General features: G+C 41.9%; 1 protein-coding gene across 1 annotated transcript in view; it reads left to right on the top strand.

Moving 5' to 3' along the window:
- The window catches only part of ANKRD55 (ankyrin repeat domain 55), an 88,630-nt gene that overhangs the window by 38,529 nt on the left and 25,434 nt on the right, over nt 1-24,667 (top strand). Inside the window, exons 4-6 of the mRNA XM_021702013.1 lie at nt 1,779-1,888; nt 12,196-12,256; nt 21,483-21,611. Coding sequence (XP_021557688.1) covers nt 1,779-1,888; nt 12,196-12,256; nt 21,483-21,611 — 300 coding nt within the window. The remainder of the gene's footprint in view (nt 1-1,778; nt 1,889-12,195; nt 12,257-21,482; nt 21,612-24,667) is intronic.

Raw genomic sequence — 24,667 nt, 5'->3', positions numbered from 1 at the left:
ACAGCTCCAAACTCAATATACAAATATACTTACCATGGATGTGTAACCTTAGGCAAATCACTTTACCTCTTTGTGCCTCCTTCCTCATTTGTAAAATGTAGTAAAAAATAATATCCTACATTTATCACAAGTGAAAGAGAAACACATGTGGAACCACCCAGCACATAGTGAAAAATGTACTTGTTGGTTCTGAATAGTGACCACTGGTTTCAAGTATATTCAGTGATTTTCTGATTTCTTTTCTGAAGAAAAAAAGAAAACCACATACACACAGTTCCAGGAAATGTTGCAAAATGATAAGTATGTTTCAAACCCTCCCCCATCAGAAGATCTGTTTTAAAAAACTATAAAACTTAGGCAACTCTAAAATTTGCCCAGCATGCCTTTCTTTTGGGTTTCCCAGTCATATTTTTTCCCTTTAATTAGAGATCTTGATGACTTGGACATTAGCAACTAAAACCAGATTTAATACATTAGGAAACTATAACTCAAGACTGAACAACATTTGCTTCTACTTAAGACATATATTATCGGTCAACTCAAATTGATATTCAATATTAGAACCTATGAATGTGCTCTTACTGAAAGATTTTTTTCCAGAATTTCCAGAACCAAAAGGTTCTTTTCTTATTATCTCTCTGCTCCTTTCATTTAGTAACATTTTGATTTTCATTGCTTCCAGTATTGTGAGGGAAAATCAGTCATTCTCATCTGACTGGGTAGTCTTGAAGCTTAACTATACAGGAATGGAGGAAGGTGGGAGAGAGAGTTATATATATTATTCTCATAATAATAGTTTCATCTACTTATATGTCTACTTATAATTGAATGAGTAACCCCAGTGGCTCTGGATGAATGTAGGAGGCACTCTCCTTAGCCAAACTTGGTTATCAGTAGAGTTGAGTCAGTTACTTAAAGTAATATAGAACAGAAAGGGAGGGAGGACTAGCTGTCCATTTTATCTGCCCTTTGAAATGAGAGATAGTTGGGAAATGACCCAGCTATAAGTGTTAACCAGGAAGGCGACAAGCATGAGGTGCAGTAATATCACTCTCAATCTGGAGGATCAGTAGACAGCAGGGAGTTTACATGAAGTTTCTTGGGGGAATTCATAGTGAGCGAAACACAACTATAGGGAACACTTAGAGGGTCCTGGTGATAGCCCCATATTCAGCATCAGAAAAATCATTCAACAAGATGGCAGGGGCCCAGCCATTGGATTAGGGCTCAGGTCAGGATTCTAGATATTGGGAGGAGACAGACTAGAATAAGCAAAATATTATCCTCGTGGTTACTAGAAAGGGAACTTGGAAAAGTGGACCAAAGCTTGTTTATCAGATATAGATAAACTGAGGCACAGAGTGGAGACTGGAACTCAAGAATGACATAGGAGCCCAATTTTTCGAATTGGACCACGGCACCTGGGTCAGACCTTTGACAAGCATGATTTGGAGCTAAGCCCATAGAATGAGAGGCTAGAGCTACCATGTGCCACATTTAGCCCTAGGAACTCAGTATAAAAGTGGAAAACAGCAAGTAAGAAATGGGAAATGGGAGACAGGGGAGAGAGTCTAGGAAACTCAGGAATCCACACCTCAAGACCTTCAGCCTTCTGTTGAAGTGCCTAAATTGAAGAGTTGTGATCCTTAACCACTTCAAATCAATAAAACATGATTTTAGCCACACCGAAGAAGAAAGAGAAAGAAAATTGGAGAAAGTTTGTTGGTCTATGTTATACCAGGCTGTGTTATATGATGACAGTTGCTCTTGTATTTCAGGGTTGGCTGGAAGGCTGTGTGAGTCTGCTTAGAAATGGTGCCAAGCACAATATCCCAGATAAAAATGGCCGTCTGCCACTGCACGCTGCCACTGCTGAGCCTGATGTGAGGTAAGTAGCCAGGTTCACACAATGCTCACACTGGGAGGGACTTAGCTTAGATTAGAATGTAACTTAATCAACCCTCAGTGGTGAATAAAAACAAAACCTGCCCATTTTTTTTGAAGTTGTAGCAGACAGGACCACATTTCAGTCAATCAAAATATCCTGGAAGAATCTTAAACTCTAGTCTCAATCCCCCCCCCCCCATTTCAATAAAACCCTTTCCTCCTAATCTCTGATTTAAGAAATGCTATTTTTCATTATCTGAATTCATATATTCATTCAATCAGGCAGTTATTGATTCAATAACTGTTGAGTGCTTATCATGGACCAAGTGCTATTCTATGCCCTAGGGGTTCCCAGTAAGCACGACAGTGTATCTGACCCACAGAGTTTACATTCTAGTGAAGGAGCTAAGTGGCATACTAGTAAACAAATAAATAGAGTAATTTCAAAATAAATAGGATAATTTCAAATAGTGGGGAGGGGAATGGAAAAGCACTGACTGGGCGTAAAGATTCATGTCTGAAGTCAGAGTCATGCCAACATTCTTTTTTAAGATTTGTTTATTTATTTTAGAGAGAGAGAGTAGAGTGGGGGGAGGGCAGAGGGAGAAGGAGAGAACTCCCAAGGAGACTCCCCACCGAGTACGGAGCCTGACAAGGGGCTCATCCCAGGACACTGAGATCATGAACTGAGCCAAAATCAAGTCAGACACTTAACTGATAGAGCCACCCAGGTGCCCCAGAGTCATGCCAACATTTATGGGTTGGAAGGAGGCAAGGGACCCAGCAAAGTAGAGTGAGACAGGGAAACGAGTGGGTTAGAAAGAAAACCAGGCCTCTGAGCTGCTGGGAGCTGTATGAAGAAATATACTCAAAGAAGTTGGATGATCAAGAGGGTCACATTTTTGTAAGACAATTGAGCAAAAAAGGAAAAAGTTTTGTCCAGACCAAGTATAGCTTCCCCAGTCCTCTGTGTCTAAAAGGCCTCAGTCTACAATCTTTCAAAAACCCCTTGGAGCACCTAATAACAGCATTTCCCACTGTGGTTTCAGCAACATTCTGGGCACTTCCTTAACCTCTGCAGCACAGAACGTGCCTCTGACAGGAATTTAGCATTCCCCAGAGCTAGGCGCAGGCCAGCACCACAGAGGGGCATTCTGGGAGCCTCAGCCTCTAGACCCTGTGTCCAGAACTAAAACTAAAGCTCTGTGGGGGTTCATGAGACCAAGGTTGAGAGGTAACAGGATTTCTTCATTTCATTCTGTTTTACACTAAAAGGGTTTGGGAAATTCCAGAACTAATCCCAACCAAGCATTGCCTCTTGTTATCATTGGATTATATCCAGGAATAATAAAGAACTAGGATTTACTCAAAGCCCAACAAAACAAGGAAGTTTAGAAAAGAAACAGCAAGCTCAGAACTAACAATCAATAGACATCATAAAGGGATGACTCCTTTTTGATGAATTGGGAAAAAGAAAGAATGACTTTTCTGGACAGCCCACAAAAATATTTAGTCACAAAATCACACTGTTTTCCCAAGAATAATCTTTAAAAAACTATATTTAAAAAATATCTTTAAGACTATTCTGCCTTGATTGGCTTTACTTGGTTCTACCTGCCTCACCCAGTGATCATTTTAAAATCTGCCTGATTCTGGAAGATACATGACTGCTTTTCTTATGGTGATTATAGGTTTTGTAACACATTAAACCCAAAGCTTTCACGTTTTAACACAGGAAGAGCTTTGTCCAATGTAGGTATTCCTAGATTGGATGTGGCTCCCCTCCACGTGGTAACTCAGGGATCTAAGTTTCTTCCATCTTGTGGCTCTACCATCCTCTAGGATCAAAGAATTCTTTGTTCAGCCTGGGAATGGGGTAAGAGTAATGTGGAGATGCCCCCCTTATTTCTTTAAAATCTCAGCCTTTGATACAATTCACTTCTGCTCACATTCTTTTAATAAGGACTAGTCATTTACCATACTGGTCCTATACCACACATGGGTATAAGGAGCACTTGGGAATATAGAATAGAATCCACCTCCTGGCAATGACTCCAATCCAAGAAAGTAGGTCATAAATTTTGGTGAAAGCTCTCTCTGTCATCATGCCATTGCACCTGAGGGGTGAACCAAGACTTTTCAGTCAAAATCACACTCCAGGTCAATTTGGTCAGACTCATCATCTCAAATCACTGCAGTAATAAATTGAACACCAATCCAACTGTACTTCCTCTTTCATGGACATATTAGTCTATTTCTTATTATGCCCAGCAGTGGCCCTAAATCTCCTAGGATGTACATTACATCACTATAACTGAGATAACACAGAGTTGTGGTTTCCCCTTCTCTTGATATTATACCTAATGACCCAACCACCACCTTCGGAAGAGTTGAAGCCAGAAAAATAAACATCCTTCTGTGTGCTGATGATACAGTTTTATTGTCCTAAATGGACACTTCACTGATTCTGGAAGATAAAATCCTGCTTTAGTTATGATAATACTAGCTGTGGTAACTAGGAAAACCCAAAGGTTAAGATTAACTATTCCAAAACCATCATTTCTGGTAAATGTTCTCCAAAAATGAATTGGGTTAAACCTCAACAACTCATATAGCAAAGCAACTGGCTTTGTTACCTAGAGAACATTTAGAAACTAGCTTGCCTTAAAGAATTCCCTCTGGAATTACATTGCTTAAAATTAGATATTTTATCATTGTTTTATGAGAAAAGTTACGGCCATGTCAGGGTTTGATAGCATCTGCATTCAGTGTTTTAAGCAGAAAGCAGCCAAGCCAAGCTCTCTGGCACAAAAGTTGGCCTTCTTTCTTCCATTTGTTTGTGTGTCAGCATGAAATTGTAATTGTTTTCTGGAAAAAAAAAAAAATTGGTCTGGCTTGTGGGTACTTCCTAATCCTACAGACACAATGCAGAAGGAGTGACCTTCCATTAGGCCATGCAAACCTGTTTGCTTAATTTTCCTAAGGGGATACAACTTTAGGCTGGTTCGGCTGACGACTAAAGTATATAGGCCTGCATTTACAATGAGGAGGAAAAGAAGGACAAATAGCACTGATTATTTACCATGTTCAGAGCAAAGTTCTGAGTGTTTTCCATGTATTATCTCATCTAATCCTGACCACACCTTTATGCGATAGGTATCTCTATCCCCATTTTATAGATAAGGAAGCTGAGGCACTAAGAAGAAAATGTATTACCCAGTGTATGTGTGAGGATAAGTAACCTGCCCAGGGGACCTGCTAGGCTCCTAGGATCCACTGCTGTGGACTCTACAGAATGTATTTTAATGGCCACATTCTGTCATTAAGCCCTACCTTAAGAAGCTTTACAAAATTCCTTATTGTCTCATTGTCAGGAAATACTTTGTTTGTCACAGCATCTAAAAAATGAGAAACCACAAAAAATATATCTACTAAAGGAGGAATTGCTGTGCTTCTCCTGATAGATTATTTATTTTTACTATGTGGACACTGTGACTTATGATTATGTTTTTCTCTCTGTATGTTTAAAAAACCCATGGGACGCCTGGGTGGCTCAGTTGGTTAAGCGACTGCCTTCGGCTCAGGTCATGATCCTCGCATCCCGGGATCGAGTCCCGCATCGGGCTCCCTGCTCCGCAGGGAGCCTGCTTCTCCCTCTGCCTCTCTTTCTCTCTGTCTCTTGTGAATAAATAAATAAAATCTTTAAAAAAATAAAAAATAAAAATAAAAAACCCAAAGCCCAATTTGTGTCCCACCTTTGGAACACATGTAGGACCATAATTGCATCATCTTTATCCTGCCCTTGTTTTCTCTTTGTCTAGTTTCTTCACTTGTAATCTTGTTTTACTATATGTATCTGAAAACCACCTAAAATCCTTTTTGGATTGAGGTAAAGGGTGGCCAGGCGTGCAAGCTCTGGAGTCAGATTGACTGGGTTTGAATCTGGTCCACTTCTTAATGACCATATTAACTTGTCAAGGCCCAGCTAGCTTTCTTTCCTAGACAATATGAATAATACAGTATTTATCTCATAGTAAATAGGCAGAAGTAAATGAGAAAACATGTGAAAAGGACTGAACACTGTCAATCATCAGTGTTCAATAAGTGTTGGTGATAATGAGATGATAGTAGTGATGATCATGATGGAAGGTAGATAGAAATAAAGAAATACCATAGATCAGTGCTAAAGAATGAATCCCTGCTATTCCCACCTCATCAGTTCTCACCCCAGTCTTCTTTACCTTAGCGCACACAGGTCCACAAAAAAATATGTTCATACATACAGGTGTGTTGGGGAGGAGGGGTTTCATCTACCCTTCAGAGTTCTTCTAGCTGGACTAAGTACCAAATTGACATGAGACAGATTCACAGGAGAAACTAAAATTTTGTAGCATATGTACTGGGAATCCACACAGACATGGAAATTCCAGAGACAGTCAAGCAACATGAGACTTATCTAAGGAGAGGGGTTGGGGTCTGAGCATACAAAGGGGAGGAAGGCCATTAGAAGGAAGGTGAGAGGAGATGTTTGGAAAACAAAGATTGTGCTATTAGACAGGTAAGTTTCTTAGGTAAAAGGGAATCTCTGTTAATAGCGCACTTCCCGGTAGAGGAAGGCAGTTGAAGGGGAGCTAAAGAGCTTTTTCTGAGTCTACTGAGTTTTGATTGCTTTTAACTCAGAGTAATGTCCATGCCAAAGTAGACCATCTTGGGGTGGCCTGCCCTTGGCCCCTACAAGACTGTTGCTAGACTTTAGAATCCAATGAACATCAAACTCAACCATTCAGCTCCCCTGAAACTCCCTTCCTTACCTTGCTAGTGCATATTCATCTCTACTTGTCCCCTGATCCTAAACATATGTATGGGCCACATTATGTCCTTGTACTCAGGTATTCATACTCATTTTAAAATCTACTAACCCTTAGATTTCCAAATAGCATGATCCTTCTACTCAGTGCTCAACTGGAGGTTATTTAGAGTGAAGCCTCAGACTGTAGCTGCTTATAAACAAGCCAAGGGGACACCTCAATTAGCCCTTTGCCCCCAGCAAGATTCTGTGATGGAAACAACTGATGAACAAACCAGCCAGTTCCAATACACAGCCTTAGCTAAGCTGCAGCTCAGTGGGGATTTAAGCTGATGCAGGAATAAGGGATTTATAATTATGAACACGAAAGCAAGTTGGTGGATAAAAGCAAAGGCGTGCAGGTTTTATCTCACTGTTCCCTTTCCTGCTTTGAACCCTCAACTTCTCAGTAGGTCCACGTTTTCTTCCTTTCAGCTCTCCATGGCTTTTCTTGCTTCCTTGGCTTGGACATTCAGAGGGCACCAGTGTGAAAGAGGGGGCATGATCGTTAAGATGAAGCTCCAAAGAGAAAGGAGTTGTGTTTGTACAACGCTGCACACGCTAGCATTGGAAGGCGAGCGGCGATTTCTTCTGAAAGCAGCCACAGGGCTCTCTGAAAGTCTTTTTCATGGTCTCCATGGTTACTGGCAGATTCTTTTTTTTTTTCCCTGCCAGAGTGCCTGCGGCTCTGCCTCTTTTCATGGCTCTTGATAACAGAGGGAGGAAGGAAATTATTTCTTTGGGGTCCTGTTCTCAGGGTACCAGGTGATATATTCTAACCTGTGGGTGGGTGTTATACTACGGGATACTCTTACATCGGCAGCTTTAGGAATAGGAAGACAGACAGATAGCTTAGGGACCCTTTTCCCCAGTCATCACTGTGCTGGCCAGATTCAGGGCTGTGAGCCCAAGGAGCCAGCAAAACAGAGAAGCCCACAGAGCCAAGCTACCCCCACCCCAGCACACATATAGCTGATCTCTCTCTGGCCTCCCAGTCACCTCATAGAGATAAGGGGATCCCCAAACATAAAGAGTGGAGCTTTTTAAAAAATTATTAAATTAGGGGTGCCTGAATGGCTCAGTTGGTTAAAGTCCAACTCTTGGTTTTGGCTCAGGTCATGAGCTCAGAATCATGAGATCCAGCCTCGCATGGGCTCTGTGCTGGGCATGGAGCCTGCTTGAGATTCTCTCTCCCGCCCTCTGCCTACCCACCACACACACACTCTCTCTCTCTCTAAAAAAAAAAAATTATTAAATTATAGAGAACTTATTACAGCATGTAAATGTCATCCTAAGTGCTTTGTATGTATTGACACACTTAAAATCACAACAGATCTTTAAGAAGTAGGTGTTATTAGGGGTGCCTGGATGGCTCAGTCAGTTAATAGGCTGCCTCCGGCTCAGGTCATGATCCTGGGGTCCTGGGATCGAGCCCCACGTCCAGCTCCGTGCTCAGCGGAGAGCCTGCTTCTCTCTCTCCCTCTGCCTGCCACTCTGCCTACTTGTGCGCTCTCTCTCTCTCTGTCAAATAAATAAATAAAATCTTTAAAAAAAAAAAAAAGAAGAAGTAGGTGTTATTATTATTTCTATTTCAAAGATAAGAAAATATGGGCACTGAGAGTTTCCTAGCTTGCCTAAGTTTACTGGCTGGCTGGTAATGGAGCAGGGATTCTAATGGCCCCAGCATTTGTTGTCTTACCACCCACCACGCTACGTGTCTGGGAGTGCTCCTGCTGGGCATCTGCGCCTGCTGTCCTGCTACCTGGGATAAGGTAGGCTTTGCACTGCTTCCTAGAGAGTTGAGAACAGGACAGAGCTGGTGCTAACAGGAGACTAGGCTGGGGGTTGTGGGAGAAATACTCCTGAGCCACCTTCGCACAGAACGAGAGCTCTGAGAAAACAAAACCAAGAGGTCTGTGAGTCCTCTGGTAATTAAGACAGATGTGGGACCAGCATCTGGCAGATGACGCCTGTACCATGGAACAGCACAGAAGCCCCAGGCTGGAAACCAAACATCTGCTTTCTAGTCTAGTCTGGATCACCACCACGGCAATGCATGATGGCCCTGCAAGCAAGGTAGGGGCTCATGTCATTTGCTCTCACAAAAAAAGAGAGAGAGAGAGCATACTTATCTGTAAATTTGTGTCCATCTTTGAAAATCGATGAATCTGAGACACTTAGGAATCAAACGGAATCAAGCAATATAGATGGGCATGTATCAATTGGTCATAAGAGGAAAGTCGTGGAATAATAGAGGGTAACTCTAGAAAGCTTCATGGAAGACTACTGAAAATTACCTAACAAGAGTTGGTAACAGAATTCCCCACTTCCACCTGCCCACCCCCCAAAACAAGAAAATGTTCCACCCCTAGGCCGGAGGGGCAAGGAAGGGAGCTGTTATTGGAACCTGCTGAGAGCCCTGGCTGGAGAAGAGGATCCACCTGGCAGGAGCCATGGCCTTTGGTAAAGAAAAGAAGTCATGGTCAGAAAAGGAAGTGGCTTCCCCCCTCTCTCCTGCCAGTTCTCCTGGCCAAACCCAGAAAGAAGTCAGGGGCAAGGGAGCCTGCACGATAAAGACATTGCAGGTCAATCTCAGAGCAGAACATTGAAGGGTAGCAAATAGATTTGAGAAGCAAATAGAGAAATATCCAGGTACAGGATTCATCCCATGACCCTGGCATCCCCAGGATGTGACAAGAGGTCTTGCTCTCCCCTCCCTCATTCCCATCTGGTCAGAGCCCGACTTCCTTCAGTGTGATCACTGCTCTGGAGCAGCCCCAGAAGATGCTGTCTGGCTACATATGATCTCAGTCTGCTCAGGGTTAGCCGAGGATAACCAGATTGGACCACAGCTGACCTCTTGCCTTTCCCTCCCACTATCCCCCTACACTTCAGACCAAATGAGCCCTAGAGATTAAACAATGGCCAGTAAAGAGATAGAAGAAAATCAGTTACTAGTTGCCTTCCAGCCTTATAAAGCAACTATAAGGGAAAATATATCCAGTAGTGAAATATAGTTACCGAGATAAATACAGCGTTATCCCCAAGTGCAATTATTTTTATAGCCTCATCCCACTAGATGGAGGAATTTTAGAATTCAGAAAGCTTGCATTTAGAGCCACTGTTCTTTTCAAGTCGGTGTACTAAGAGCTTTATGCCTGTTAGGGTATTCAGTCCTTACCACCTGTTATCCCCATGCTGTTACCACCATGATAAATGTGAGGATACAGAAGCTCAGAGAGGTCACGCGGGAGTGAGGGCAGAATTAAAGCACAGCATTATCCTGTCTCCCCAAAAGACAGTGATAAGACTAGATTTAAACCTTGGGCTTCCTGGTTATTTCACCTCCACAGCAAACAACCAGAAGGGCATCCCTCGTTAAGCTCTCTTTGTGTTACATTTACCACTAATGCAACATGATCGGTCCCACTTTCTTTTCTTCTATTGTAGGTAGCAATTTAACACTCAGGACTACATGTCACCTAAGCTGAGAAACAATGAAAATCTGACTGGGGGAAAGGCTAAACCATTTCATTTTTTCAAATACTTCTTCCAAAATTAATTTCCTTCACTGTCTCCCCATAGACATGCGTTTGTCATCTTGATTGGGTATGTTAGATTGGTAGGGCCTCCATAACAGAACTGCAAAGACCGGATGGCTTAAGCAACAAAAATCTATTTTTTCAAATTTCTGGAGGCTGGAAGTTCACGAGTGAGGTGCCAGAAGGGTTGGTTTTCTCTGAGTCTTCTGTCCTTGGCTTGCAGATAATCACCCGCTTGCTGCCTTTTTACATGGTCTTTCCTCTGGGAGCCCCTGCACCTGGTGTGTTTCTGTGGGCCCTAATCTCTTTTTCTGAGAACATCAGTCAAATTGGATTAGGACCCACCCTAATGGCTTCATTTTAACTTAATTACTCTTTAAAGGCTCAGTCTCCAAATACAGTCACATTCTGAAGCATTGGAGGTCAGAGCCATATGAATTTGGAGGTTGGCAGGGGGACGACACAATTCAGTTCATAGCAATGAGTATCCATTGATTAATTTATTTAGTACCTTTCTCAGTGGTTTTCAGACCTGTTTACTAGAATTTCCTGAACAGCCCTTTTAAACTGTGAAAGCTGAGCTTCTATCCAGACCTACTGAGTCAGAAACCCTGAATATAGAATCTAGGTATTTGTGGTTTTTAAAAAATTTCCCCTGGAGATTCTGAGATGGAGCCAGGGTTAAAACTTCTAGGGTTGGGGCGCCTGGGTGGTTCAGTCGGTTAAGTGTCTGCCTTCAGCTCAGGTCATGATCCCAGGGTCCTGGGATCAAGCCCCGCATTGGGCTCCTTGCTCATCAGGCGAATCTGTTTCTCCCTCTCCCTCCCCTCTGCTCATGCTCTCTCTTGCTCACTCTCTCTCTCAAATAAATAAATAAAATCTTAAAAAGAAAAAAAACACTTCCAGGGTTAAGTGTTCTAGAAATAATACTTGCTGTGTTCCAGGCATGCTGTAAATACTGTATGCATTAACTCATTTAATCCTCACACTGAGCTATAAAGTAGGCACTTTTCCTTAACTCCATTTTACAGATGAGGAAGCTTAGGTACAGAGAGGGTAAGATACTTGCCTGTGGTCACAAAGCTGGTCAGTAGCAGGGCTGGGATGTGAACCCGCACAGTCTGGCTCCAGATTCTGGGTCCCTAACCACTGCACTCAGCCACTTCTCTCACGGTGTTGACCGCCGTCAACCAAGTGTGGGACCCAACTGAGATAAAAACTTGAACTTGAGAATCACTGATAGTTGTTTCACACTGATTAGTGTCATTTCATGCTTAGATATTTGTATGTTTTGTAAAAAATAAGCGAAGTTGTAAATGCTGTCTCCTTATATAATCTATACATTTAAAAGGCACGACCCGTGTACTGATGGTGAAGCAATTTGAAAGCATTGTATACAGTTATGTAAAAGAATAAAGAATAAGTACTAGAGGACTTTAGTTCTTCAATGCACGCATAGGTACACAGGTCTGGTGAATAAGATGAACCTAAAGATTCACCTTCTCCTCAACATCCATCACCCATCCATACATTGGGGAGGGTATGTGCTATGGTGAGCGCTGTGAATTCTGTAAGACTGATGAATCACAGACCCTACCCCTGAAACAAATAATACATTATATATTAATAAAAAATAAAAAATTTTTAAAAATTAAAAAAAGATTCACCTTCTCCATGCCCTTTGTGCCCCACCCCCAGCCGAGGCACTGAGACAGAGAGGAGGTTGGGGGAGAAGAGAGAGAGGAATCCCCCCAGGTGCCTCCTCACAGATCACACTGTCTTCTTTTCTATGGCTCTTTTCCCTAGATAAACAGAAAGGGCCCATCTTCATTTGGAGGCCTTCAATGGACTGTCTTTCTAGCGTTATGTTCTCATACAGATTCTGTTCTTTTGAGCCTCTTCTCCTATTTTTCTTCACAGGCTCCTAACAGTCTTGGTGCAACAGTCAAATCTCAGCGAGATTAATCACCAGGACAATGAGGTGAGCCTGCCCTCTCAAGGAACAGTTGGCCATTGCACCTATCAGGGTAGAAGGAAGGGCTTTTCTCAACCAGCGCTTTCTCTCATAAAGGTTCAGGGAGGGGATGGAGCACATTTGGGGGTTCCTACCCGGAGAGGGGAGCTTGTGTCTCTACTCTTAACCCTCAGGCAGAAATTTATCCCCACCCTGGTTATGGGTAGCTTCTACTAGGGAAGGATTTCTTGCATTAAGTACTTAAGCATCTATCATACCACTGAAATTTTGTAATTTCCCTCTGGATATTGAGAAATAAATGTTGCTCTTTCCTGTCTTCTTGAGTCCCAGAAACATCAGGGGCAAGCTGTGGCTGCCATTGCTCTCCCTTTGAGAGAAAGATGACAGATTGAGGATAATTCCAGGCTCCATGCTCTGGAGGCCCACATCATTACTGCCAATGATCACAGTTGCTGTTTCCTTTATGTGGCAGAGACAATATAAGGCCTCCAAGAAGACAATACAGACTCTCAAGCAAAATTCCTGCAGGACTGTTACCAGATACCAGGCAGAGCTGCCCCAGAGTAGCTTAGGATCTTATTCTAGCTACTTAACTGTTTAAAAAAAAAAAGGACTGATTATCATTAACCAGCCTGTTTTCTTTAACAAGCTTCTTTAAACCGATTTAAATACCTGGTTTTTAATGTTGTTGTTGTTTTAATATAATATGTGCTTGGTTTGGCTTCACTTTACTAAGAATGTCTGATAACCTTGAGAAAGCATGATAGCACTGAAAATGCATATGCATGAAAATCCCAAATTACACTGTTTTCAAGGAAGCTAGGTGGCCAGAGACAGCAGTGTAGGAGGAAGTGCCCTCTCCAGGGCTGGGCCCTCATCTTTCTCAAGCTTTCTGATTACAGGGTTCCTCCCAGCTGGCTTGGCATCAATGACCACACCGAAAAGCCCCTTCTTCACAACCTCAGTCTGAGGTTGGACACCACTGGACTCCGTGGTCACATGCTGCTTTCACTCCCCATGTCTTCAGTGGCTTAAAGCAAAACCCTCGGAACGAGGGGATTGCTCTGCTTTAAACTTCTGCTTTAAAAATGAGAACCAGCAATGAGAAAGCACTCTCTGACTACTCTGCCCATGGTATGAAAGCAGGGAGCTTGAGTGGTGCAGTTTTGTTTTGTTTTGTTTTTAAGATTTTATTTGTTTATTTGTCAGAGAGAGAGAGAGGGAGAGAGAGCACAAGCAGGGGGAGTGGGAGAGGGAGAAGCAGGCTCCTACCTGAGCAGGGAGCCCGACATGGGACTTGATCCCAGGACCCCGGGATCATAGCCTGAGCCGAAGGCAGACGCTTAACCAACTGAGCCACCCAGGCATCCCAAGTGGTACAGTTTTTGCCAGCTGATCACGAACTTCTGGAGTTTGGGAAAGTTGACAACCACTTCCTCTACCTCCACTCGTACCCTCACCCAGCAAAACTGGCGTTTCTTAGAAAGGGGGCAAATTCAGTCATTCCTACCCTAAAGCTTAACTCCTCTTATAGACCTCCAACTCCGTTCAGTCTTCAGCTAAAAGAACATCCTCCAGCAAAGTGATGGTTCCCTATTCTTCCCCACCCTGCAAGGCCCCTGGCTGCTGGGGACAGTGACATTAGACCCAGATCTTTCTAACAGTGGTAATTGTTACACTTTTCAGATAATATGTGCTAAATATTGGAAATGTCTCCAGTTCCTTCTCATGCAAAGTAACCTCTCAGAGGAGATTCCTCCCACTGTTAACACCAGCATTGTGACCCAGTGGCTTTTATGTGCAGAGAGCAGGACCTCAAAAAGGACACTTACTTCCAATGTTTTAGCTTCCTCTTTGGGACGTGTCACAGCACATCTGAAACCCATCTAAGTGCTAGTTCTTGTCTATTTTAAAAAATATATATATATATATTATGTGTGTACACACACAGACAGAGCAATGATATACATATGATTGCTAGTATGAGTCAATCTGTATAAATTTATAAGGGCTAGAAGCTCTTTACAACTGGGAAATGAGGACAGTTCTGACATGGAAAGAACACAGCGAAGGCTCTTTTTCATTCACCACCTTGGTAGATTGCCTACATTGGGCTTCTCAGTGTTCTGAACAAGCAATGGCCTGCTCTCCCCCTCCGTCAATCACTTTGCCAATGAGCTCCAAGCACAACGCAGTCTCCATTATATATGAGGGGATAACAGTTAAAGCATAGGCACATGCACACCCTGCATCTGCTAAATAACAGGAAGGAAAAAGATCAAAGGCAAAAGAAATGAGGGAAATGGTAAGTTAATGCTGCCAGTGAAGCATTAGGGTTTTCTAATACAAGAGGAAAGAGCAAGGCATACCTCTACATAGTCGGAATGAAATTATTTTCCAAGAGTAACAGAAGGACTCCCAAGCTTATCACAGAAATGATGAAAGATTAAAGGATCCATTAGTAGAAATCTAACTTTGTTAAGAGATAGATTAGATTATAAACTGAAACTACAGAATAGAGACAGGAAGAAAGAAGCCTCTCTCCTCTAACTGTTGAAGTAAAATAAAACATGAGGTAGTACTTCATATCAGGGAAATGATTTATCACTTTAGTAACTGTCCTGATCTGAGCTCAGTGATTTAAAACAATTTTTTTTGCATTATTAATTTTTACTTGTATAAGTAATATGTAAACACATTTGCTTTTTATTTTTTTTTTTTTTTTTTTTTTTAAAGATTTTATTTATTTATTTGAGAGAGAGAATGAGAGAGAGAGAGCATGAGAGGGGGGAGGGTCAGAGGGAGAAGCAGACTCCCCGCCGAGCAGGGAGCCCGATGCGGGACTCGATCCCGGGACTCCAGGATCATGACCTGAGCCGAAGGCAGTCGCTTAACCAACTGAGCCACCCAGGCGCCCCACATTTGCTTTTTAAAAATTTAAATATTACAAGTAATGATAGTAAGTCCTTGATTACTTCCACCCTACCACCTTAGCCCCCAGGTAATCACTGTCTGATGTGTCTCCTTCCCAAAGTCTTCTGTATATTCACAGGCACTGTGGACTGTAACATAAAAGATATCACCCTCCATATGTTGTTCTACAACTTTGGTTTCTCACCCAACAGTATGTCTTAGAGCTCTATTCATGTTGATACATATAGATCTGGCTTATTCCTTTTAATGGCTTCATGATGTTCCACCCTATGAAAATACCTCCATTTATATTGGTATTCCCCTATGAACGTATATTTAGGTTGTCTCCCATTTTTCACCATCACAAACACTCCTCTAAAGACTGTTCTTATACAAGCCTCCTTGAGTATTTTACACAATTGTTTCTCTAGAAACCAATGTTGGGAACCAGGGTGTACATTTTTATTTTCAATACACACGACTGGTGCTTCTCCAAGATGGCTATATCAATTTATAGCTCTACCTGCAGTTGAATAGTGTGCTGGTCATGTTTTCTTGTTGTTTTAATTTGCATTTCCCTGATAGCTAATGAGATTAAGTGCCATTTCATAGGCATAATGGCCATTTTTATATCTTCTTTTGTGACTTGCCTCTTTAGATTTTTTTGTCCATTCATTTATTGAGTTACTTTTTCATTTTTGTATGGATTCATAGTTTATTTTCTATTCTGAACATTAATCCTTTGCCTGCTGTTGGATTACAAATTGTTTTTCACAGTCCATTGCTCATTTTAGAACTGTCTGTGATGTCTTTTCTAGTACAAAAATTTTAAAATATGATATAATCAAAGTGATCATTCTTATTCCTTACTGCTTTTGCTTTTGATGTCTTTTTAAAGAAGGCCTTCCCTAACCCCACAAGACATAACTACGGGGCGCCTGGGTGGCTCAGTTGGTTAAACGACTGCCTTCGGCTCAGGTCATGATCCCGGAGTCCTGGGATCGAGTCCCGCATCGGGCTCCCTGCTCGGCGGGGAGTCTGCTTCTCCCTCTGACCCTCCCCCCTCTCATGCTCTCTCTCTATCTCATTCTCTCTCTCAAATAAATAAATAAAATCTTTAAAAAAAAAAAAGACATAACTACATTATGCTAAGTTTTCTTGTAATTGTTCTGTTCTAATGATCTGTTTGTTTTTCCTGTTTCATTGACCACAGAGCTTAATTGTAAAGTGACTTATTTACAAGCTTTCAACACAGAGGGAAAGGCGAAATGGGTCAGATTGTCCTTTGTGCCTTTGTTCTTCTGGACCTCAGAGGAAATCACTGACATAGAGAGCGGCTGTCTATTGCAGTTACAGGGAGTTGACCAGTTGCTAAACTCCTGGAATCTAACCTCTCTTGCTCTCATTTTAGCTTTGACAGGAAGAGTGCTCCATCAAAAAGGGCTACAAACTAATGGCATCTGGTTTAGGACTGTTAATGCATTTATCCAGAGAAGCACTGTTTTTAATTGTATTTAGGATATATTGTTAATCCTATGTTGAATGCACATTCTGATATAAGTAGATTTTTGTGAGTGACCTGGACAATCCAAACTTTCATTATAACAGTGCTCTGAGAAAATAAATCCAAGTTGCAAAACCAGATGTGAACCTTTGGATATAAGTCTTAGCACTAAATTCATTTATAACATCCCTAAGACATAACCATAAGCAGAGACTGTGCACTGTCAAGGCAAAATCAATAGAAACAGTGCCTGACTCTAGAAATTATTTTACTTTACAGTTAGCAAAAGGTAAAATAATAAAGTAAAATTTTTTTAATGCTCCAGAATTTTTATCCTAAAAATGAACACCTTAAAAAAAATGGAGTAGAGTCACTGCTACTTAAGAACCCTCACCTTCTCCTTTCCCTGTGCATCTAGAGGCAGGCCATATCTTTTTTTTATTTTTGGATCCCTAGACTCTAGCTCAGTAACTTGCACATAATAGAGCCCTCACCCCAAATATATACTTGTGCATATAGATAATTACTAAATTTAAAATAATTTTATCTTACTGGCCTTTCTCTTTGTTTTGTTGACCCAATTCAGTTACCCATTTTATTTATCAGACTTGACTCTCCAGGTGACTTTTAATTATTGACAAAAATCTACTCTCAAAACAATAAGATGTTATATCATTTGGGATCTTCAAAAAATGTGCTGTAGACTCTAGGCCAGGAGTCCTTGTCCATTTTTATGACATGGACACCTCTGGTGTGCTGGTGAAGCTGATGCATCCATCTGTAGAAGAATGTTTGAAACTACCTAAAATAAAATACGTAGGATTACAAAAGAAACCAGTTATTTTGAAAAACAGTTATCAAAATATTATAAAGATCAAATCTGTAATGGTGATATGCAAGCTTGCTTGTTAATGCATTAAGATTTAGTGGTGGGACAAATAACACTGTACTAGTGATGCATACAAACAATATTTTAAGATATCTGCCCTAATTAATGCAATACAAAAGTATCTGTGATTTATATCATTGGCAAAGTCACAAGTATTGTTAACAGTGGTTGCCTATATTCATATTTAAAGAAGATGCTAAATTTCAATTTGAAGTTAGTGACCGTAAGGATGTAATTTATTTCTTTGATCTAAGCTCACACAAAGCCTGATTTCTATCCATGGCTATAACCCCTGCTGCAGTGGATATTCCAAAAAAAGATCTTCCAAAAACATTTTGATCGATTTTGATCAATTAATGATCTGTTTGTTTTTCCTGTTTCATTGACCACAGAGCTTAATTGTAAAGTGACTTATTTACAAGCTTTCAACACAGAGGGTTGTGCAATGCCAGGGCCTGCACTGAAGCTGATTTTGAAAGTTTTGGTTTTCGTATTACTAACTCAAGGGGATTTATTTTTATTGCTCACTAGCCCAGTTGAAAAAACAGCAATGGAAAAGTTCCCTTGACTTGACTATTTGCAGCCTGTTGTAGTGTAATATAAACAATGTGTGTGTATGTGTTTATAATTATTATTATTTCAAGAAGGAATGGAATGATTCAAGTCTTGATTTAGGGTCAGATGATCACCCAAATTCCAGGGTGGGGGATGGAAGAAAATCTATAGTTCAATACCTTACAAAAATAAATACTCACCAGTTGTGTTTTTAGTAAGAGCCTAGAGGCAATGCCAAATACAACAAATAATAATATAGGATGGTGACCCTTACACTAATGAAAACCACCATTCCAAAAAGTTAGATGACCCTGAATCCAGTTAAAATCACAAAGAAAAGAATTCTCCAGCATTTGAGCTCATTTCCAAAATGAAAGACTACCAGCCTGATGTGTGGGAAGAATGTTATTCTCCAGGATTGAAGAGACCTGGATTCAAATCCCAACTATGGCATGTAACCATAGCCTTAGGCAAATTACTTAACCCGTGTTTCAGTTTCTTCACCTGTAAAATGGGCCTACAAATGCCTACCCCTTAGGATTGTGTATGTATATAAATATTCAATGAGGTAATATATATAAATTTCTTGACAGGAAGTAGATATACAAAAAATGCTAGCGCTCCACCCCACCACTTTACCAAAGCATGCCGAAGTTGGGTGGGGTTGTTTTAAGGAAATAACTCTAGAAGTTTAACTGTTGTGTTTAGGAGACAAGGATTAGCAGTGCATCATCAGAACTTAATTCATAACCTTATTTTCACACTCAGTTCTCATATCAGTAAATCATACCTATGCATAGAGTGATTGCCATATACCTATTTGGAGAACTGATCAAAAATTCTACCAGGTTTCAGTTGAAGAGTTGGTAACAATGACCATATCAGACAAATTGATTCTCTATAAAGGAGAAGTCATGTTTTGCCTTTTTTTATTTATGTAGTTTTTAAAAGCAAAGCTAAATTTTACAAAAGCAAAAAAATTCAATCAAGGACAGTTAAGAAGTCATTCATTTTAAATAACAACTTACTCAGCACCTACAATGTTCCTGACATTGTTCTAAGCTCTAGGGCTTCAGACAGCAGATAAGGACCTACCCTCATGAGGTTTCCACTACAGTGTCTTCAAATTTTCTTTGATGTCTTTAACCCTGAGTACTGGTAGCACTTCATGATGAAGCCAATGAGTCTGAAGCAAATGGGACTCAGCACTGGGAAGGGGAAATCCAGGCGTAATAAAGATAATCTGATTCTCTTGAGTCCAGATTTCTAGTTCCAATGGGGCACATTTACAATGAAGAGGACTTACTGAAATGCATGGAGTTATTCTGAATCCTCAGTAAATATTCAGCTGTCAGAATAAGAACAAGAAGTTCCCCTGCTTTTGTATTAGCATTCTTTTCCGTATGGAACCAATTTCTTGAAATATCCTCAAGAGCGTATCTCACTTATGTGACTCTCGCAACTTGAAAGCAGACCATAATATAATGATTTAGAATTTTCGAACTGGTCTAGGGGATTAACATTCTCATCCCAGTGCCCCCGTAAACCTCAAACCCTAGATTCAGTTCCGTGCTCACTCACAGACTTGGGAACTTCTCTAGAGCTCAGCTTCCTCTTCTGTAAAACGAGAAGGACAGCGGCACCTGTCAGAGTTGGCCAACTGCTATAGCAATCAACTCAAAATATCAGTGGCCTGACACAGTAAAATCTTATTTCTTGCTAGAATCATAGTCCAGTCCTGGTTGACAGGGTAGCCTGATTCTCCCCCATCAGTCAGGGTCCTGGGCTTCATAATTACATGGTTCTGGAATCTTCTCTAGTCTTGTTCTCTGCATTCATTTGTTGGATGAGGAAAGAGAGAAGGTGTGGGAGACCGCGTGGGTTTTGTTTTCTAGGCAGGCCTACTAGGGGCTTCCACCCCCTCTGTCCACATTGCAATGCTCAGTCTCAAGGCTACCCCTATCTGCTGGGAGGCTGGGGAATGTACCCTGTGCACCCTGGAGGAAGAGGACATAGAGTTTGGGGAACACATAGTAAACTTCAGCACAGTACTTAATTCAGAAGATTGTTTGGAGGATTTGGTGAATTAATCTACATAAGAACTCATAAAGACCATTGGATTGATAAGTATTAGACTCTTACCTTTATGTTATCTGCAGAGGTGACTATGAAAAAAACTTTAAAGCTGCCCATACTCTTTACCCCCTTTACCAAGCATCTTAATCTAGAGTCATTTTAGACATATTTTGTGTAACTGAGAGGTGTGGGCAAGGAGAAGAGGCCATCTTTTCATAATACACTCCCAAATAATACTGGTCCTCATGGTTACCTTTCCCAGCATAAGCTCATTGTATTATTAAATGATGTCTAAAGCGTGTGACCTAAAGCTCTGAAAGAAGCTGAGATTCACCAGATGGGCTCATACAAGCTGCCACAGAGTGATTTCTTCTAAACAGGGTAAATCAGATCATGTCAACATCCACTTAAAACCCTTCACTGTCTTTCCATTGACTTTAGAATAAAATCTAAATGCTTTATACAGAGTTTGTATCCCCCATCCCACATCCCAGGATCAGCCCTGCCTCCCTCTCCAGACTCATTTCACAAGGTTCTCTCTCCCTCTCCATTCATTCTTTCATTCAACAGCTATTTACCTAGTCTCTGTTGTAGCCACTGGGGATACTGCAGTAAAACAATGCCCCTCCCCCTGTGGTGGGATACGGCAGCTTAGTGTGACCCCAGTCACAAGTGGTTGCCTCTGTGGCTTGGCGCTCGCTACTCTGTTCCCCCAGCCTGGCTCATAGAGGCCATGCAGAAGAGTCACTAAGCCCACAATTACTCCCTCACACCATGCCGTATGCATTCTTTATAGCATGGCACCATCTGGAAAATCCTTTTGCTCATTTGCATTTGTTGTTTCTCTTCCTCTACCACACTGCAGTTCCCATGAGGGCAAGGATCTTGTTTATCTAATTCACTGTAGTATTCTCCATCCCTGTTTTCCTGACACAAAGCAGAACCTCAATAAATATCTGTTGACTGAATGGTTTTTTTTTTTTTAAAGATTTTTTATTTATTTATTCATGAGAGACAGAGAGAGAGAGAGAGAGAAGCAGGCTCCCAAGGAGCAGGGAGCCCAATGCGGGACTCAATCCCAGGACCCTGGGATCATAACCTGAGCCGAAGGCAGACGCTTAACCATCTGAGCCACCCAGGCGCCCTTGACTGAATGGTTTAAGGAATGAATGAACTGACTGGCAGCAACCAACGTATCTGGTGGTGGCCCTTGGGTCTGGGGAGGAAGTGTGAGCTCCATTGTCCTTCCTGATAGCCTGTGCTCACCTTTCCCCTTTCTGACCGTGGTTTTGTAGGGAATGACACCACTCCACTGGGCAGCTTTCCACAACCGGCCTCAACACACTCAAATGCTGCTGAAGAAGGGAGCAGACCCTACTCTTGTGGATAAAGACTTTAAAACAGCTCTCCACTGGGCAGTCCAGGTGAGAAATTGGCCGGTAAACCTGTTTCCAGTTTAGATGGTGTAAAGCAATGTTACAAGTTCTCTGAGTATGTCAGACCTGAAAGGTGGAATTATCAAAGGTGCAGCCACTGCACTGATATGGAGATTATATGTGTGCTAGAGCAAGGAAGATTCATGCTGCCCTCCTCCCGACCCTTCAGAACCAAAGGGCGACAGCAAACCTGTCCCTTTGGAGGATTTGGGTGCATCAGTTGGGGAGAAGAAACCCCACCAAGATACAGAGGGGGAAGAGAGCCTGCTTTGGCTGTTTTATACACACACACACAAACACACCACATGCACACACACACACACCACATGCACACACACAATACCTCTCTTGCTTGCTCTCTTTCTCTCTCCATCCCCATTCTTGCTAAGTAGCTCATGGTGCACCAGGATAAACCTTCAAAGTTTTATTAGGAAAATCCCTTCAAAGTCTTTGGACCATAACTCTCTTCTTCCAAATCCTCCAAAGCAGAGTTATTCCAGGTGACCCTGAGTTCTGTGCTGAGCAATGAAAATCATGCCTCTTAACACTATCCCATGATCACAAAAGGGAGTCTATCTCAGAACACATGACCAAAAAAATCAGAATAGGCCCCAGAAATCTATAGCCCAAAGAGGGGGAAAGTGAGAATAAGGTGAAAGAATGCCCATAGCTCACATTTATTGACGTGTTTTCTATTTTAGAAGAATAGATTAATTCAGAGTTATCTACTCCATCCTTCAGAGGAGAGTAGTAGTATGCATCGTTTCAACAAACTTGCCAGCCCATTCTGTCTTTTGATACCCAAGCAGAGACCCCTCCACTGTTCATCTTCATCAGCCTTGCTGAGCTGCGGCCAGGATCCTTGTGAGAGGGGTTTCTGCCTGCCCTGCCCGCGGTTTCACCCAGTTGTTTCACGTGCCAAGCATGCCAGAGATGGGCACCTGGCACTTTCAGGCCTGAGGTAAAATTGAAACAGAAGTGATTTGGAAACTGCTCTGGTTTTGTCCCTCCAACTTTGGCTGTTCAGTTACTCTGTACCGCGACTAGCTCTGGGCAAGACTGCAAAGTGAGCAAAACTGGTTTTGTTCTCGCCACCTGCTGTAGCCTCCTCCTACCTACTTTCAGTATCTAATCTCCCACCCCGTCCCCCCTCATGCCCGTCCCTGCCCGGGGCCCCGTCCTCTGGCTGGGCCACCGTATGTGCTGGTGCTCAGCTGAGGTGGGAGTGGTCTCCAAATCAAGCATTTCCTGTGTTCACCCTCATCACCCTTGCATGCTGATTCCGCAGATCTGGGATGGGGCTCACATCTCTGCTCCCACGGCCTCCACCCTGCCCCCAATGTAGAGCTACTGCTCTAGTCCCTGCCTTGCAGTGCAATCAGCCGCAGTGCTTGTAAAATGATAGGTTCCCAGGCCCCACTCCAGACCTTCTGATTTGGACTCTTCAGGGGTGGGAACCCCTTCTCTTATCCTGAAAGAGGCCATTTGGCAAAATGAAAAGAACACTCAGTACTCAACTCAGAAAATCTGTTTGCATTGACAGACCTGGTTTTGATCTGAGAAAAATCACCAATCCCTCTTGGCATAACTCTCAGTGTGTCTTTGGGGTATGAATGAGAGTGTGCATATGACAGCAATATGTAATGTGCTAGGTAATTAGAATAGATAACCGTTTTTGTTATGGTTCCTGATTTCCTCCACAACAGCTTAATTATCATACCCACATCTTCTTATACTTTCTGTCTACTAAATGATAGAGCTTTTAACCTGCTACATTGATCGCAGTCCTGTCTGCACTTTAAAATTATCTGAAGGAAAAAAAATAAAATAAAATAAAAAAATAAATAAAATTATCTGAAGAGCTTTTAAGCAATACTGATATGCAAGTCCCACACCCTTAGATTTTCAGCCATTCTGGGGTAGAGCCCAGGTATCCATATTTTTTTAAAGCTTCCCTTCACCCCAGGAGATTGTAATGTGCACCGAGGGTTGAAAACTGCTATGATAAATGAATTCATATTAATGGGTGCTAAAACCTTATCTACTCCTACCTAAGATATTTGCATTTTGACCATGATTTGGTGTAAGCATACTGCGTCATTCATTTATTTACTCAATTGCTTAATATATATTTCTTGAGCACCTACTGTGTTTCTGGCATTGCGGGTAAAAAGGACTAACAAGACAGGTCTCTTCTAAAACCCCTACAACTGTATGAAATATGCTATGTGTGAGTGTGTGAATATTTAGCCAACTGTTTTCTGAGGAAGTCATTCACAACTTTCTTCAATTCCTCAGTGAGAATTGGTGACTACCCCTAAAAGGTTCAGAGTCACACTTGTAGGAGAACCATGCACCCTCTCTGTCCTTGTGGTTAGCAGTGAAATTCAGAAGTGGTGTGTCCTGCCCTTTAATCTGTAAAGAAGACTAAGGGTAATTCCAAATGTCAGCTGAAACCATGATTACACTTGCCTCCTTTAGCCTTCTGGTTCATTTATAGCACAGGACCAGCATTGTGCTCCTTTTACGGTTTTTCCACATGAATGAGTCTATTTCCCGTTGTCATTTATTCCTTTCCCCAAACTTCCTGCTTTTCTCTTGGGCCATATGAGCCCATGTTTAGAGCTATAGCACTTTAAAATAATAAAGCCTCTGTATTTCACCCAGATAACCAGGCAGGAAGGATTGGAAACATTAGGCCCATGAAGTGATTTGGGGTTGGGCTTCTGCCCCATCTCTCAGGGGCCTTGGTAGCTGGTGATGCCCTCCTGTGGGCCCGTTGCCCTCATTCACCTCTCCTGTCTGCCCAGGAGACCCTGCAGAAGTTCAGTCCCCCGTCTTTTTCTTCCTCTCTTCCTCAGAAAGCCCATTGTATCAACTATCATTCTATTCGGAAGATTCTCAAACCTGACCTCTCTCTGAAACTCTAGACTCACATTTCTAGCTCTCTTGGACATCTCCACATCATTTCCCAGGTACTTCAAACTGGACATGTCCAAACTTAACCCATGGTCTTCCCTTCCCATCACATTCTTGTCCTCGTA

Source organism: Neomonachus schauinslandi, chromosome 7, assembly GCF_002201575.2.
Source record: "Neomonachus schauinslandi chromosome 7, ASM220157v2, whole genome shotgun sequence".
Classification (NCBI taxonomy): Eukaryota; Metazoa; Chordata; class Mammalia; order Carnivora; family Phocidae; genus Neomonachus; species Neomonachus schauinslandi.
This window is presented reverse-complemented; position numbering and strand designations above follow the sequence as displayed.